General features: G+C 39.8%; 1 protein-coding gene across 9 annotated transcripts in view; it reads left to right on the top strand.

Moving 5' to 3' along the window:
• The window catches only part of Rbpj (recombination signal binding protein for immunoglobulin kappa J region), a 101,667-nt gene that overhangs the window by 66,736 nt on the left and 19,584 nt on the right, over positions 1-15,347 (top strand). For all 9 annotated transcript variants that reach the window (NM_001080928.1, XM_030254222.1, NM_001277116.1 and 6 more), the window contains 2 exons: positions 4,869-4,907; positions 13,448-13,543. In NM_001080928.1, the coding sequence (NP_001074397.1) occupies positions 4,869-4,907; positions 13,448-13,543 (135 nt within the window). The remainder of the gene's footprint in view (positions 1-4,868; positions 4,908-13,447; positions 13,544-15,347) is intronic.

The raw sequence follows: 15,347 nt of genomic DNA on the forward strand, positions 1-15,347 counted from the left end.
AGAGCTTTCCCCCAGAAAGATTAAATATGGTACAATAGGAGAGGCAAATGAGTATTATCACAAAGAAGAAAAGGGCATTTTAGGGCAGGAAAACAAGGAGTGTCCTTATAGATTTTTTTTTTATGGTGTTTTCTCATTGTTTTTTCATGATTGGTATGTAATTAGAAGTTAAGGGATGGCTGGGCTGGAGAGATGTCTCAGTGGTTAGGAATACTTGCTGCCTTTGTAGAACACACTTGGTTCCCATTGGGTGGCTCACAGCTGCTGACAACTCCAGCTTAGGGGATTTGATGCCCTCTAGGCCTCTTTGGTACACATGGTGCACATACATGCACACATACAAACACTCATACACTTAAATTAAAAGTGAGTCTTTAGGAAAAATGTAGGAGAAAGCTTTGCCTTTGTGAGTCAGAAATACCACCAACTTTGATAAAGCTGTGGAGAAAGAGAATCACTTGGTTTGGGAGTCAGATTTGAACCATGTCCCCTGTCTACAACTTTTTAGCTCTATGGAGTTAGACCAGGTTTCCGATTGCTCTGTTTTCTCTTTTCTTTAGAATGAAATTCTGGCTTTGTAAAGTGTCTTAGTCAGTGTTCTATTGCTGTGAAGAGATTCCACGACCAAAGCAACATTCTAAAGGAAAAACAGTTGGGGACTGGCTTACAGTTTCCGAGGGTTAGTTAACATCTAGGTGGGGAGCACGGCAGCACACGTGGTACTGATGTAGTAGTTGACAGCTATACCCTGACCCATGGGCTTCTGAAACCTCACAGCCCACCCCCAGTGACACACTTCCTCCAAGAAGGCCACACCTACTCAGACAAGGTCCCACCACCTAATCCTTCTAATCCTTTCAAACAGTGCCAGTGCCTACTGACAAAGCATTCAAATATATGAGTCTATGGGGATACTCTTATTCAGATCACCACAGAAAGCTAATGTGTCCAATAAACAGCCATCTCTATATTTTATTTGCAATGATGAATTATCGGTTGTGCAGATGAGACCTCATGGTCCTTGTCTTTCATTTGACATCTGTTATTGCATTCCTTGGTACCACTTATTTATAGCATGATAATAGGGTTGGAAAGAATTTATTGTCTTAATTGCCATAAGATATATTTTATAGAAGCTGTTGTATTCAAGAAATATGCATCAAACATTTATAAAGTGTCTTCTGACCACAGGCACATGTGTTCCTTACAGTCACAATTTTGCTTTCTCTCTCACTATGAATTTTATTACTCTAGGGATCCCAATACTACTTGTCAACTTTTATGTGTGGCATTTCTTCAAGGTTCATGCATGTAGTATATGCCAGTATTATCTTCCTTTAGGCTGCATAATACCTCTTTGTATAGAACACATTTTGTTTGTCCACGTAATTGTCAAGGGGTATTGTGGATTCTTTCCACTTTTTAAGTTGTTGTGAGTAATGCTGCGGTGTGGTGAATGTACCCTCTGGGTGTTTGCTTTCACTTGTTTTGAGTATGTGCCCGAAAGAGGAGTTGTATTGTGGATCACGCAGTCATACTCCTTCCTGTTTTGATAAATCATACTGTTTTGTATAGCTGCTGTGATATTTTACATTCTTACTTGTATGTTTTTTATTAGCCATCCTAATGGGTATGTAGTGTTATCTCATTGTGGCTTTGATTTGTATTTTCTTTCGTAGAGATTTAAGACATATTTTCAGAGTATATTGCTCATTTGTTTACCTTATAGAGAAATGTCTGTATGTATTTTTTCATTGGGCTTTTAGTTGAAATATAGGAATTTGTTGTGTATTCTGGATGTTAATCCATATGTAATGGATATTCTTGGTTGCCAATTTGACTTCATCTGGAATTACCTAAAAACCCAGGCTTCTTGGCACACCTATGAGAGATTTTTAATTAGATCATTTGAGGCAGGAAGACCCACCTGAAATCTATATCACTTAAGGTCATAATATAAGACCTACTTTTAACCTGGCCACACCTTCTTGCAGCAGTCTAATAAGGATAAGGAAGAAAGAAGCTGTTGCTCTAGACAGCTTATCCCTGCTCTTCTTTCACTCTTAGAGCCTCCTCCTTTGGGATTCTAACATACTGAAGACCAGCTGAGGCGACCACCTTATGGACTGAACAACTACTAAATTCTTGCACTTTCTTTTGGGAGACAGCTATTATTGTTGGATTAACTGAATATAACGCCTGTAATTCTAGCAAGTTGGAAGGCTGGGCCATTATTGGTGCTTGTGGGGCTAGTTGTGGCTGTCGGTGGTACACAAAGGATTTGTTGGAGGGATGTGGCCTTGTTGGAGGAGTTGTGTCACTGGAGTTGTGTCAAAAGCTCATGCCAAGCCCAGTGTCTTTGCCTGCTGCCTATGGATCTGGGTGTAAAGCTCTCAGCTACTGCTCCAGCATGCACCATGCACCATGCCTGTTTGTCTCCTGCAACAATGAGAATGCACAACCCTCTGAAACTGTGAGCAAGCCCCCAGTTGAATGCATTCTGCTTGAGTTGTTGCCTTGGTCATGGTGTCTCATCACAGCAAGAGAACAGTCATGCTACCAGTTTGCTTTAGAGTAAGAGGCAGTGCTCTCCGCAGAGAGCCCTTCCCATGACTGACTGTACCTCATCACATGGCACTCTCTGAAATGAAGGTTCTGAAGAAGTTATTAACAAGTTATGATCAGAGACTCTTTAATGGTATTTAAGAGGCTTTTGGAAGTGTAAGTTGTCCTTAAAAAAGGACTAGAATGTTGTTCTTGGAGTCTAGAAATCTCTTGAGAATGGTTTTAGAGTAACTTTCATTTCGCTGGATACATCTACAAAACTGAAGAAATAATGAGGAAAATCTTACATTCTCTGTAATGCATTATAAAACAAAATGGAATTTATCATCAAAACTGGTAATTATGTGAATGAAAGTCATATGTAGGTGTGTTACATCTGTATTCACAGACTGATTGAAAAATGTGCACTTCAAAAATGTGCACCTCATTCAGAATGAATGTTCTGCACTGTATGTACAGTAATACATGGGGGCTGTTGTGTAACCAATGGATTTCTCATTATATGTGTAGTTTGGAGAGTCTTATCGCTATAGATGGTGTTGAACATCCTTAAGACTGTCTTTACATGAGTCAAATTAGCAACCTGTATGTAAATTACTAGCATTGAAAGACTAAGAAAAAGATACACACATCTTGAATTAGAATAGACATTGTTGAGTTGTCTTTCAAAGGATTACCGATATTTAAACGCCCGACGGTGTATGACAGTTTGCTTCTCTGCATGTATCTTTTACCTGGGTATTAATAGTTCTTAATCTACAGCTCCTACTACATAATTGAGCTGATAGTATAAAAGCTGTGCCAAGAAGCTAGCCACAGGCCTGCTATATTACCATTTCCCTGAATGGTTTTGATAGTTTTCACCACCAAGTTCTGCAGTCAGCAGAGTCAGACTTGATGAAGAGTTGATTATTTACTTCCCTGGGCCGGGCCTTTTGTTGTGTCGTGATGCCAGTTTCTGGAATAGGCGCCCAGATACCTCAAGTGAGAACACTGACCACATTTATATTATTCCTGTGTATGTGTCTAAACATACATATGACGAACACACAGATGATTCTTTATCTTTGATGCATTTGAAGATAAAATGCCAGCATCAGATTTTTCTCTAAACACTACAGTGAGTATTTCTAGAAGGAAGAACAGTAATTGAAATTAGGAAATCTGATCTGTTTTATTCCGATACTGTTAATTTTATAATGTCTTCTACAACTGAAAACATCCTAAACCATATGTTACATGATGTTGTTCGGTTTTGAGTTTTTTGTTTTTGTTTTTTTGAGACAGGGTTTCTCTGTGTAGCCCTGGCTGTCCTAGAACTCACTTTGTAGACCAGGCTGGCCTCGAACTCAGAAATCTGCCTGCGTCTGCCTCCCAAGTGCTGGGATTAAAGGCGCTGCACCACCACCGCCGGGCTTTTGTTTGTTTGTTTGTTTGTTTGTTTTGGTTTTCGGTTTTTGTGTCTTTAACTGGGTCAGTTTCTTATTTTGTTTGTTTCACAGTTTGAATTTGTTCCTCGTGTTTAAATTCACAGTCTACATTTTCACCATAATGTAATAAAAGTGACACTGTGTCTATTGCATTGCATAAGTGGCATTCAGTAAATATGATTCAACTCAGACCCATTCCATGTCCCTATTGCCTTACTTTATGGGGAGTGGGATTCCTGCAGACGAACCCAGGGCTGGGTACACATGCTACCACTGAGCAGTTAGTGTTTTCTTTAACACCTTTTCCTTCAGTAGCTCACTGGTATTGCTTTTTAATCCCATTTCAAGACAATGGAGAAAATTTGTAAAAGTAAGAAAAGTGGAATTGCTTTAAGCTCTGACCCCATTGACAGATTTCTTCCATGTTTTGTGCTGTTCAGTTCATTAATGTGCTTCCAAAGCCTGAGTGCTGTTCTTGCAACAGCAGCAGCAGAGAGTGGCTGTGCTTCTCTTTCTTTGGCTTAGGTGTGGGTACCAAGCTGTCCTCGCAGCACTCGCTCTGGTCACTCCCTGTCTTCTTTGGGTATTTGAGTTGGTTGTTTTAGTTAAGTGGAATGCAGTTACAGTTGATTGTGAGCTGTTGGTGCTAGGGAGTGAGTGCAAGTGTCCTTACTGCTGAGCCATCTCGGGCCTCGCTGCCTTGGGTTTTAAGAGCTCTCTGTAGTCTATATTTGTTATTTTGGGGCACAAATGATTGCCCTTGACTGTTGATAATTAAGATTGACAAGTCATAGGAACATGTTCTAATGCCTTATAGTTTACTGTGGTATTTATCTGACAGCTTATTTACTTTATTTCTTTAATTTTTTCCAGGAAGTTTGGTGAGCGGCCTCCACCCAAACGACTCACTAGGTAAGCATTATACTAGCCACTTAAACATTGACTGTGCATATAGAGCCTATCATTTTAGACACTAACATGAACTGCTCTGAGAAAATCAGATATTGATAATACATCGTGAGCCCCTCCATTTCCTTCACTCCTAAAAGGTGTGAGGGTGGGGGTAGGGTAGAAATAAAAGGATATACTTTAAAAATGAAATATTTTTAGAAACTTAGTAACAGCTGCAACTATGTTTAGCCAGTCAGACTTTGATGTGTAAGGGAAAGACTTAATAGATGCTTTTTTTTAAATGATTATTCAAATACTTTTCCCCCATCATTTTATCTTTTTTTTCCCATTTTTTTATTAGGTATTTAGCTCATTTACATTTCCAATGCTATACCAAAAGTCCCCCATACCCACCCACCCCCACTCCCCTACCCACCCACTCCCCTTTTTGGCCCTGGCGTTCCCCTGTACTGGGGCATATAAAGTTTGCGTGTCCAATGGGCCTCTCTTTCCAGTGATGGCCGACTAGGCCATCTTTTGATACATATGCAGCTAGAGTCAAGAGCTCCGGGGTACTGGTTAGTTCATAATGTTGTTCCACCTATAGGGTTGCAGATCCCTTTAGCTCCTTGGCTACTTTCTCTAGCTCCTCCATTGGGAGCCCTGTGATCCATACATTAGCTGACTGTGAGCATCCACTTCTGTGTTTGCTAGGCCCCAGCATAGTCTCACAAGAGACAGCTACATCTGGGTCCTTTCGATAAAATCTTGCCAGTATATGCAATGGTGTCAGCGTTTGGATGCTGATTATGGGGTGGATCCCTGGATATGGCAGTCTCTACATGGTCCATCCTTTCATCTGAGCTCCAAACTTTGTCTCTGTAACTCCTTCCATGGGTGTTTTGTTCCCAATTCTAAGGAGGGGCATAGTGTCCACACTTCAGTCTTCATTCTTCTTGAGTTTCATGTGTTTAGCAAATTGTATCTTATATCTTGGGTATCCTAGGTTTGGGGCTAATATCCACTTATCAGTGAGTACATATTGTGTGAGTTCCTTTGTGAATGTGTTACCTCACTCAGGATGATGCCCTCCAGGTCCATCCATTTGCCTAGGAATTTCATAAATTCATTCTTTTTAATAGCTGAGTAGTACTCCATTGTGTAGATGTACCACATTTTCTGTATCCATTCCTCTGTTGAGGGGCATCTGGGTTCTTTCCAGCTTCTGGCTATTATAAATAAGGCTGCTATGAACATAGTGGAGCATGTGTCCTTCTTACCAGTTGGGGCATCTTCTGGATATATGCCCAGGAGAGGTATTGCTGGATCCTCCGGTAGTACTATGTCCAGTTTTCTGAGGAACCGCCAGACTGATTTCCAGAGTGGTTGTACAAGCCTGCAATCCCACCAACAATGGAGGAGTGTTCCTCTTTCTCCACATCCTTGCCAGCATCTGCTGTCACCTGAATTTTTGATCTTAGACATTCTGACTGCTGTGAGGTGGAATCTCAGGGTTGTTTTGATTTGCATTTCCCTGATGATTAAGGATGTTGAACATTTTTTCAGGTGCTTCTCTGCCATTCGGCATTCCTCAGGTGAGAATTCTTTGTTCAGTTCTGAGCCCCATTTTTTAATGGGGTTATTTGATTTTCTGAAGTCCACCTTCTTGAGTTCTTTATATATGTTGGATATTAGTCCCCTATCTGATTTAGGATAGGTAAAGATCCTTTCCCAATCTGTTGGTGGTCTTTTTGTCTTATTGACGGTGTCTTTTGCCTTGCAGAAACTTTGGAGTTTCATTAGGTCCCATTTGTCAATTCTCGATCTTACTGCACAAGCCATTGCTGTTCTGTTCAGGAATTTTTCCCCTGTGCCCATATCTTCAAGGCTTTTCCCCACTTTCTCCTCTATAAGTTTCAGTGTCTCTGGTTTTATGTGAAGTTCCTTGATCCACTTAGATTTGACCTTAGTACAAGGAGATAAGTATGGATCGATTTGCATTCTTCTATACGATAACCGCCAGTTGTGCCAGCACCATTTGTTGAAAATGCTGTCTTTCTTCCACTGGATGGTTTTAGCTCCCTTGTCGAAGATCAAGTGACCATAGGTGTGTGGGTTCATTTCTGGGTCTTCAATTCTATTCCATTGGTCTACTTGTCTGTTTCTATACCAGTACCATGCAGTTTTTATCACAATTGCTCTGTAGTAAAGCTTTAGGTCAGGCATGGTGATTCCACCAGAAGTTCTTTTATCCTTGAGAAGAGTTTTTGCTATCCTAGGTTTTTTGTTATTCCAGATGAATTTGCAAATTGCTCCTTCTAATTCGTTGAAGAATTGAGTTGGAATTTTGATCCCCCATCATTTTAAAAGAAAACCTAAGGTTTACTCACTTTTATGGTGATATACAGTGTTCTCATTAGGTAAAGCTAATTTTACAGTCTATATTCTTAATATATTTCAAAGAATTAACTTAAAAATTATAAAATAAAGAAACCAGTGGTTTTACAGTTTCATTCCTCGACATTGACCTTTTTTTAAAAATCCATTTTCCAAGGGAGGGAGGGAGGGAGGAAGAGAGAGAGAGAGAATGAGTGAGTGTGTTTCTTTTTCTTTAGAAGACTGGGATCTATCTGTACTGTTGTCCTGCATTCTTTAAACCCACGATGTATTTATTATATTGCCTTAGACTTGCAGAGTTCTCTGTAATAGCTCTGTGGTGTTCTGTTGTATTTACATTCTTCTTGGTTCATATTGATGGCTGCTTAGGCTACTACCAAGTAATTACCACTACTAAGACATTTCTTGAAGACAGTTGTGGGTTGCCACATGGTAGTGCACACCTTTATTTAATACTATACTCAGGAGGAAGAAGCAGACAGAGCTCTGTGTGTTCAAGGCCAACCTGAACTACAAAGTGAGTCTCAGACCATCCAAGGCTGCATAATGACATCAAAGAAAGAAAGGAAGGATTGAGGGAAGAAAAAAAGAAAAGAAAATTGTATTAAAAGTTTTAATAAATTGTATTAAGCCACAGAAGATGGTTTGAAGACAAATTTGGGACATCTTAATCAAATGATGATACAAAATATTAAAACCCTAAAATCAGTCTTTATACAGTGAGCATTCATAATCTGAAAATCCGAAGTCTGATATGCCCTAGAACCCCTTTTTAAGTTCCAAAATAATGGCTTAAAACGTTTCAGATTTTGGAACATGGATTTATGATGCTCAAATACTCATATCTATGAAAATATTCCAAAATAGAAAAGCAATAAAATCCTCTATAATCTGAAATACTTCTGGTCCCAAGGACTTTGGAAAAGAGGTAACATATTGAGATAGTTGTTTGTCCATCTCAGTGTTTATACTTATTTAAGTATCACAGAACTGTTATTGAGGAGCTAACAAGGGGGTGGAACTCAGTGAGTGTGTGTCTCTTTCCTGAAGACCTCAAGAGTGGGACAACAGCGCAGATCTGCAGAACAGTCTTCGCCAGACTTCTTGTGTCACACACACACACACACACACACACACACACACACACACGTAAGAAAGCTACCCACAACTGAGGGGGGAAAACTGGAAACAAACCACATCTAAAGGCTATGAATTGTGCCTGCTTTCAATAGTCAGAATAAAAATCCCACAATCAAGTCTGTCTTGGTAGAATTATCCCCAGACTAAATTGTGCTTTGGTTTCATCTAACTGTCACAGAATAGAGTCAAAGACTGAAATTCCAAGAAACTCAGTTTAAAAAAAAAAGTTCAAGAGCAGAGGAGTAAGACAGTGAGACCCTCTGAGCTCCATCAACCAGACAGGTCAGTAGAGGAGCAAGAACTGTGGGGTGCTGGAAACAGCAGGGCTCTATCGGCCACACAGAGAAGCTGCACATATAATCATCCGTGAGAAGAGAACCAATCCAGACTAACCCAGAAGTGTCTATTGCAGGAGCTAAGACTCAGCCGGATTCAGTGCTGGGTTCTTATAGAGTGCTTAAGGAAGAAGCCTTTAGATACCTTCCTAAATGTTGGGAAAGAGGATCTATCTAGTTCTAGTTCAATCTGAGGACAGAACGCTGTTACCTAAGGATGGCAGTGCTCATATGCTACTAAAACACAGAAAGCACAACTATAGACTAACATCCATTTGAACAAAGACTTCTGTTCAGAAGTTCAAAAAAAAGAATGAACTCTGCATACACATGTTCTAGAAAATAGCTGCTCTTGCTGACAGACAGGCTACAGATGAGTACTGTTGTTTCCCGAATGGGAAAACGCAGAAGGGATTTCAGAGACCCAGAAGAACAGCTTTGGGGAACTGAGAATATCCTGTTGTTGCAGTGTAGTATAGTGTGCTGGTGCTAAAGCCACCACATGGTAGGCCACCTAGATCTCATTAAAACTCTTAACATTTTAGTAATCTTTTTACATCAGAGATAGCCCGGGAGACTAGCATATCTGCTTCAGGAGAATTCGGGTAAGCTTTGCTTCTCTCCTGAAGTGCTTCTGCTTTAGGAAAACAATGTCTTATTTGGGAAAAAAAATATTTTAAGAGGTTTGTGTCCACTGTGTTGTAGGGGGAGTATAATGTGGGGGCCATGTCTTCTTTTAAGGAATGTTCAAAGCCTACCCTGCCTTGTTCTGTCTTATATTTCCCAAAGTAAGCAGTATTGGTGGGAGAGTCTCTAATGAGGCCTGGGGAAATCTTTTTTTTTTCAAAAAGGATTTATTTATTTACTTTGTGAGTCATGTGGTTGCTGGGAATTGAACTCAGGACCTTCTGAAGAGCAGTCAGTGCTCTTAACTGCTGAGTCATCTCTCCAGCCCTGCCTGAGGAATTCTTTATACATGACTTAAATTTTTAGTCAAAAGCACAAATAAGTGGTGTAAAGAGTACACTATTCAACAGGACTGGATTTGCTTTTTAAGAATTGTATGTGTGTGTGACGCTACACTGTGTTTGTGGAAGTCAGAAGACAGTTTGAAAAAAGGGAATCGTCTCACCGTCCATGGATGGGCCCCAGGGGTAGAAGCCTACACATTCTTTCAGAGATAGTTTTGTTATTTTTCCTCCCTCTATAACTGCAAGCTTGGAGCTGCTAACTAATGTTCTTGCTAAAATTTGTTGAGTAGCAGAGGATTTTCCTTGTGAGGTTTATCAATATTTTATTTTGTGTAATTGATAGAATAAGTATATATTCTCTTGTTCAAAATATCTTCTTTCTGTTACTGGGAGTAATACTTTTCACAGAGCCTGTCTCTTTCATGGAGACATCTCTCTGCTCTTAAAATCCTGTGCCTGAGACTCGTGAACCATGTATTTTTGTTGACCTAAGCAAGGTTTATGTTTGAAAAGTGTTTAGTAGCTAGCTCTCTCTCTCTCTCTCTCTCTCTCTCTCTCTCTCTCTCTCGCTCGCTCGCTCGCTCGCTCTTGGTGGTGGGGGCACACGTCAGTGGCTGTGTCTGGAGATCAGAGGACAACTTTCAGGAATTAGGTTATCTTTCACAGTTGTCAGGTTTGCATCACAAGCACCTCTACTTGCTGAGCCACCTGCCTGGCCTCCGTCTCTGTAGTAAGATGCTGTTCTTATGTTTTAATCCGTTCATTCTCATATTAAGAAAGACAAGCATTATCAATGTGCTTATAGATTTGGTAGATGTGCTGTACTGAGTTGAATGAAAAGCTGTCACCTCAAAGGAATGAAAGACAGGTTTAATCTATAGCAAAATATAAGTGACCATGGTCCAGAAACATTCATTGAGGTTTCTCCAAATACAACATGCTGACATCAAAGCAGTTTCATGGAATTTTTATGGTAACAGAACAAAGAAAGTTGTAAATCAAGAGATTTAGAAAATACATAGTTATATCAGGGAAGCAGGTTACAGCAGGAGAGGAGATAGGCTGCCTTGTATGCCATCTGACATTTGTGGTCTTTTGATTGGTGGAAAATTGAGGTTTTGTTAAGTTAATAAATTCTAAATCTAGTAGCAGGAGCCGGCAAAAGGTGTTGGTGGGGATATGATCATATAGTAGACTAATGATAGCCCCAAATAGATTGTAACTGGACTCTGAAAAAAAATTTCAACCTCCCCATGTTTTTGGTTTGGTCAGTCAGCCTATGCAGACAAATTCTTCCCAAAAGCCTCTTGCTCACAGTGCATTGAGGCTTAAGTCAGAAGCCTAAGGCAGTGTGCATCCCCAGGTCTTAGCAACATGCCTACAAAGCTTTCATGGGACCCCATGCTCACTCTCTCCTGCAGCATGTGTATATAGTTAAGAGCTTGGAACGGCTCTTAACATTGACAACAGTAATGATACCTATAGCTTGCTTACAGGACCTCCTTGTTGGGAGTTGGGGCTAACTGGCTTTTAGGTTTGTTATTTTTTTTTTCTCTTTTCCAGTAACTTCACGGAGGAGAGAAACCTCAGATTCAAGAGTAACAGAGTTAAGATTTAGACCCTTGTTTCATAGCTGAGATGTGGCTTAGCCGTTGTACTACCAGTGGTACAACTTTGTCCTTGAGATAGCTAAACTTTAATTCCTGCCTCTTCTGTATCATTTCAGGAAAGTAACTTAACTGTGTTTGGTTATGTTGGTTATATTAATATGCTTGCTTAGAAAAGTTAACCAGCACAGCCTCATTTCACAGTTTCAGTCTTTTTTTTTTTTTTTAAACATTCCAAATGTTGTCTCCCCCACACCCCCCATCCCCTGGAGTCCTATTCCTCCCTCCCTTCCTAGCAGCATCAATCAGTTCTCTAAGATGAGCTGCATCCTCTCCCACTGGGCCTGGGCCCTCAATCCAGCCTGGGTATCAAGTACAAGAACTGAGGCAGAGCTCTTTTACTTGAAGCCTCTGTTGTGTGTCTGGGAAGATAAGAAAAGCAAACACATAACCTGATAAACATATAAACAAATAATGACTAAGTGACATGGCAGAGATCATACTGTTAGTAGAATGTAATTTAGAAAATGTGCTTGCAGTTCAAGTTCCATGACTGGGACCTGTGTACAAATTTTGACAGGGTGTTGGACTTCTCTCAACTTTTGTTTTTATCTTGTTTTGGTTTTTCCTTTTTTTCATGTGTATTACGGTGGGACCTGTGTACAAATTTTGACAGGGTGTTGGACTTCTCTCAACTTTTGTTTTTATCTTGTTTTGGCTTTTCCTTTTTTTCATGTGTATTACGGAATCTTCCTCAGTCTCTCTTCCACTTTCACCATGCCTGTATACCTGGTCTTGCTCCAGGGATCTCCTGGCTCTGCCTTCAAGGCAAGGAATTACAGGCGGGTCGCCATGCTCACCTGGCATTTTGATGAGGTCTGGGAATCTGGCCCTCTTGTAAAAGTTTTAGCCACCAAGCCATATCCTCAGCTGCTGTTTTTTATTTTATAATCTCCACCCCCATCTTATTCTCTGAGCTGTCACTCATCTCCAGTAGTTATGCCCCAGTACCCTTGCTATTGGCAGTCTGTTCAATACTGAGAGAGATCCTGTGCATGGTCCTCTGTCCCCTACTCCCTGACCTAGGTAGACACCTGTTTCAGCACTGGCTCTGCCATGCCCTTGCTAGGAGTGCACTGCTCCATTCGGTTCTGTGCCTTCAGTGGAAGAGGTCCATACTCTGCCTGCACTGTGTACACTTTCCATGCCTTGCAGCTAAAACATTTTTCTCAGTAAGAATAAATGTCATTTTGGTTTTCTCATTAGACCCCTTTAGCCACCCTGAACCAGGTGGCTCTTAGCTCCTGTATTCAGATTCTGAAAGTAAAAGCTGGGTGAGGCTCTGTGGTTTATCCAAGGAGTTCAGTGTAAAAGTGACACAAATCTATAATTCCCTACATTTAATGACTTGATGACAGCTGACAGTTTTGACTGTCATTTGGATTGTCTTTATTTATAATGTAAGTTAAATTTAATTTAAATTTATTAAAAATATTCATTGATTATCCTGACTTTAATTTTGTGATATGTAAAATATCTCAAGACTTGATATTCTACTTAAACCTGTAGAGTTTTTTTTTTTCCCCTCCTATGTGGCACTTAACTTAGGTAAATAAATATATATATACATTGAAATTTTTATAAAACATTACTTAATAAGCATGTGGCAGTTTTCATTTGATATAATGTTCAATTTTTTGAACGTTTAATATGTTTCAAAATTTTCAATTAGCATCTTTTTAATATATTTAACAAAATCCTTTGGGAGACTGTTAGTTTCGGGTCAGGCAGTAGAAGTTTGGGTGATTTGATGTTTGGTTGTGACTTAAGGGAGAAGGTAGAGGAGCAAGATAAGCTATAGAGAAAGTCAGTTAACTATATTACCAGTGTAAACGTTAATTGTATTTTAACAGCCAAAATGCAGAGTGAAGGTGGGTTTGTATTTCCTTAGCACAGGATCTTTTAAGGAAGCTCATGCAATTGTTTCTGGTTTTGTGTTTAAGTTTGTTTGTTTAAGAAATGTTCATAAGCATTCCTCTCATCTGCTAGAGTGAAAGAAGGCTTTGACAAAAACACCCTCCCTACAATAGTAATTTTATATTTGATTACAGGGAAGCTATGCGAAATTATTTAAAAGAACGAGGGGATCAAACAGTGCTCATTCTTCATGCAAAAGTTGCACAGAAGTCTTACGGAAATGAAAAACGGTAAGATTATTGAGCATTTGGGGCAAATAGTGCTTATTTTATAATTTGCATATGATTTACATTTATGTTTGAGACTTGGTTCTATTCCTTGGTTCATTTGCATAGTAGAAAAGAAAAAGGGCAAGTGAGATGGCTCATGGAGTAAGAGGTCCTGAGTTCAAATCCCAGCAACCACATGGTGGCTCACAACCACCCGTAATGAAATCTGATGCCCTCTTTTGGTGCATCTGAAGTCAGCTACAGTGTACTTACTTATAAATAAATAAAAATCTTTTTTTTTTTTTTTTTAATGTAGGTAAGAGGGGGTGGAGTGGGTAGTAGGAGTAGAATCTTGGGCCTTTCTCTTATTAAAATGTTCTTTAATGAGCTCCAACCCAGCCCTATTTTGTTTTACTTGATGTGTGAAACTTGATTACTGATTTTTAGTTAAACATAGAAGTTGATGTGAAAAACCAACTCTTTGTTCATTAAGTTGGCCCTAGATGAATTTCTAGGTTTGGGTTTTTAAATAAGAAAATTTAGTGTATGTGTGTAGTGTGTTCTCAGTTCTAGAGCTAAGTGTAAATAAATGGTCATGGCTTAGGAACACAGATGTAGGTCACCTCAAATGCTGTGTTGTAATGTGAATATGGTTTGTAAAGTTATAGAAAATAAAGTTATAAATCAAGAAACCTTTCTTGGTTATTGGGTTACAGCTAAGGGGTATACTGCTGTCGGATGACATCCTTGGCTGTTGAGTTGGTGTAAGCCAGTAGTCTGATAATACATCTAGAAGATTTTATGTGATAGCCACCGGCTCTTAGGTCAGGCACAGGTGAATGACTGTTGAGACTAAAGATAGCCCAAGAGAATTTAGCCCTGAGTTTGCAACATTCCAACTCTCGACAGTTGTGGCATTATAATCAGTCAGCCTTGGTGACATGGGTGTGACCTTTTTCTGGGAACTTGAGTTCGCACTAGTCAGTTGTTTTCTAAGCAAAACAGGAATGCTTCTTAGCACTGAAGAATGCTGTTTAAGGCCAGTTATGCTTTTTGAGGTGAAATAGAGAAGATTGCCTAGCAACTCTGGTCTTGAACCAGGGAAGTACTCTACCAGTATTAGGGTTTTAATATGCATTTTAAAGGAAATGAAGCTAAGAAACTCTAAACATATGTGCTGCCTTGGCTTCAATTGATTGTTATCCTTGGTACCAGCATTGGGACTCCTACAACTAATTCCAGGGTTTTAAAATTCTTTTATTTTTGTAGCTTCAAAAAAATAGGAAGTCACATTAAGCTATTTGTATGACGTGAAATCCCACAGGCATGTGCTATCTCCTGGGTGTAGTGTTGATGCTGCCTTACTTTTTACCGCCTTCTGTGGGTTAGCAACAGCAGGGTGTCAGGGCCGAGGAATAAGGTGCCTCAAAAAGCATAGTCCTTGTGAACCTCACTCACTCTTCTCATCCATCCTTGGCTAGGTGAGACCAGCCAGGCTAGCCCTCACTGAAGCATGGGGCAATCACACTAGTCACTTGGGCTCAAACACAGGCAGTGCTGCCTCTGCTTTTCAGTCTCTGGAGTTTTGACAAAGCCTCTTATCAGTTAGATAATTTTCTTCACTTACTCCCTTTTTAAATTATGTTAGTTGCTAGTGTCTAATTAGTTAGACCTATACAAAGTCACATGGCATTTAATTTTATGTCGGATGGCTGAGGCCTTCTGAAGTTATAAGGGTTTGCTAGTTATTGTAAGAAATACAGGACCACAGGGCTGCAGCGGCTTATCAAGAATTATAAACGTTTTAATAATTGTCTTTATTGTG

Source organism: Mus musculus, chromosome 5 (assembly GCF_000001635.26).
Source record: "Mus musculus strain C57BL/6J chromosome 5, GRCm38.p6 C57BL/6J".
NCBI classification, from domain to species: Eukaryota; Metazoa; Chordata; class Mammalia; order Rodentia; family Muridae; genus Mus; species Mus musculus.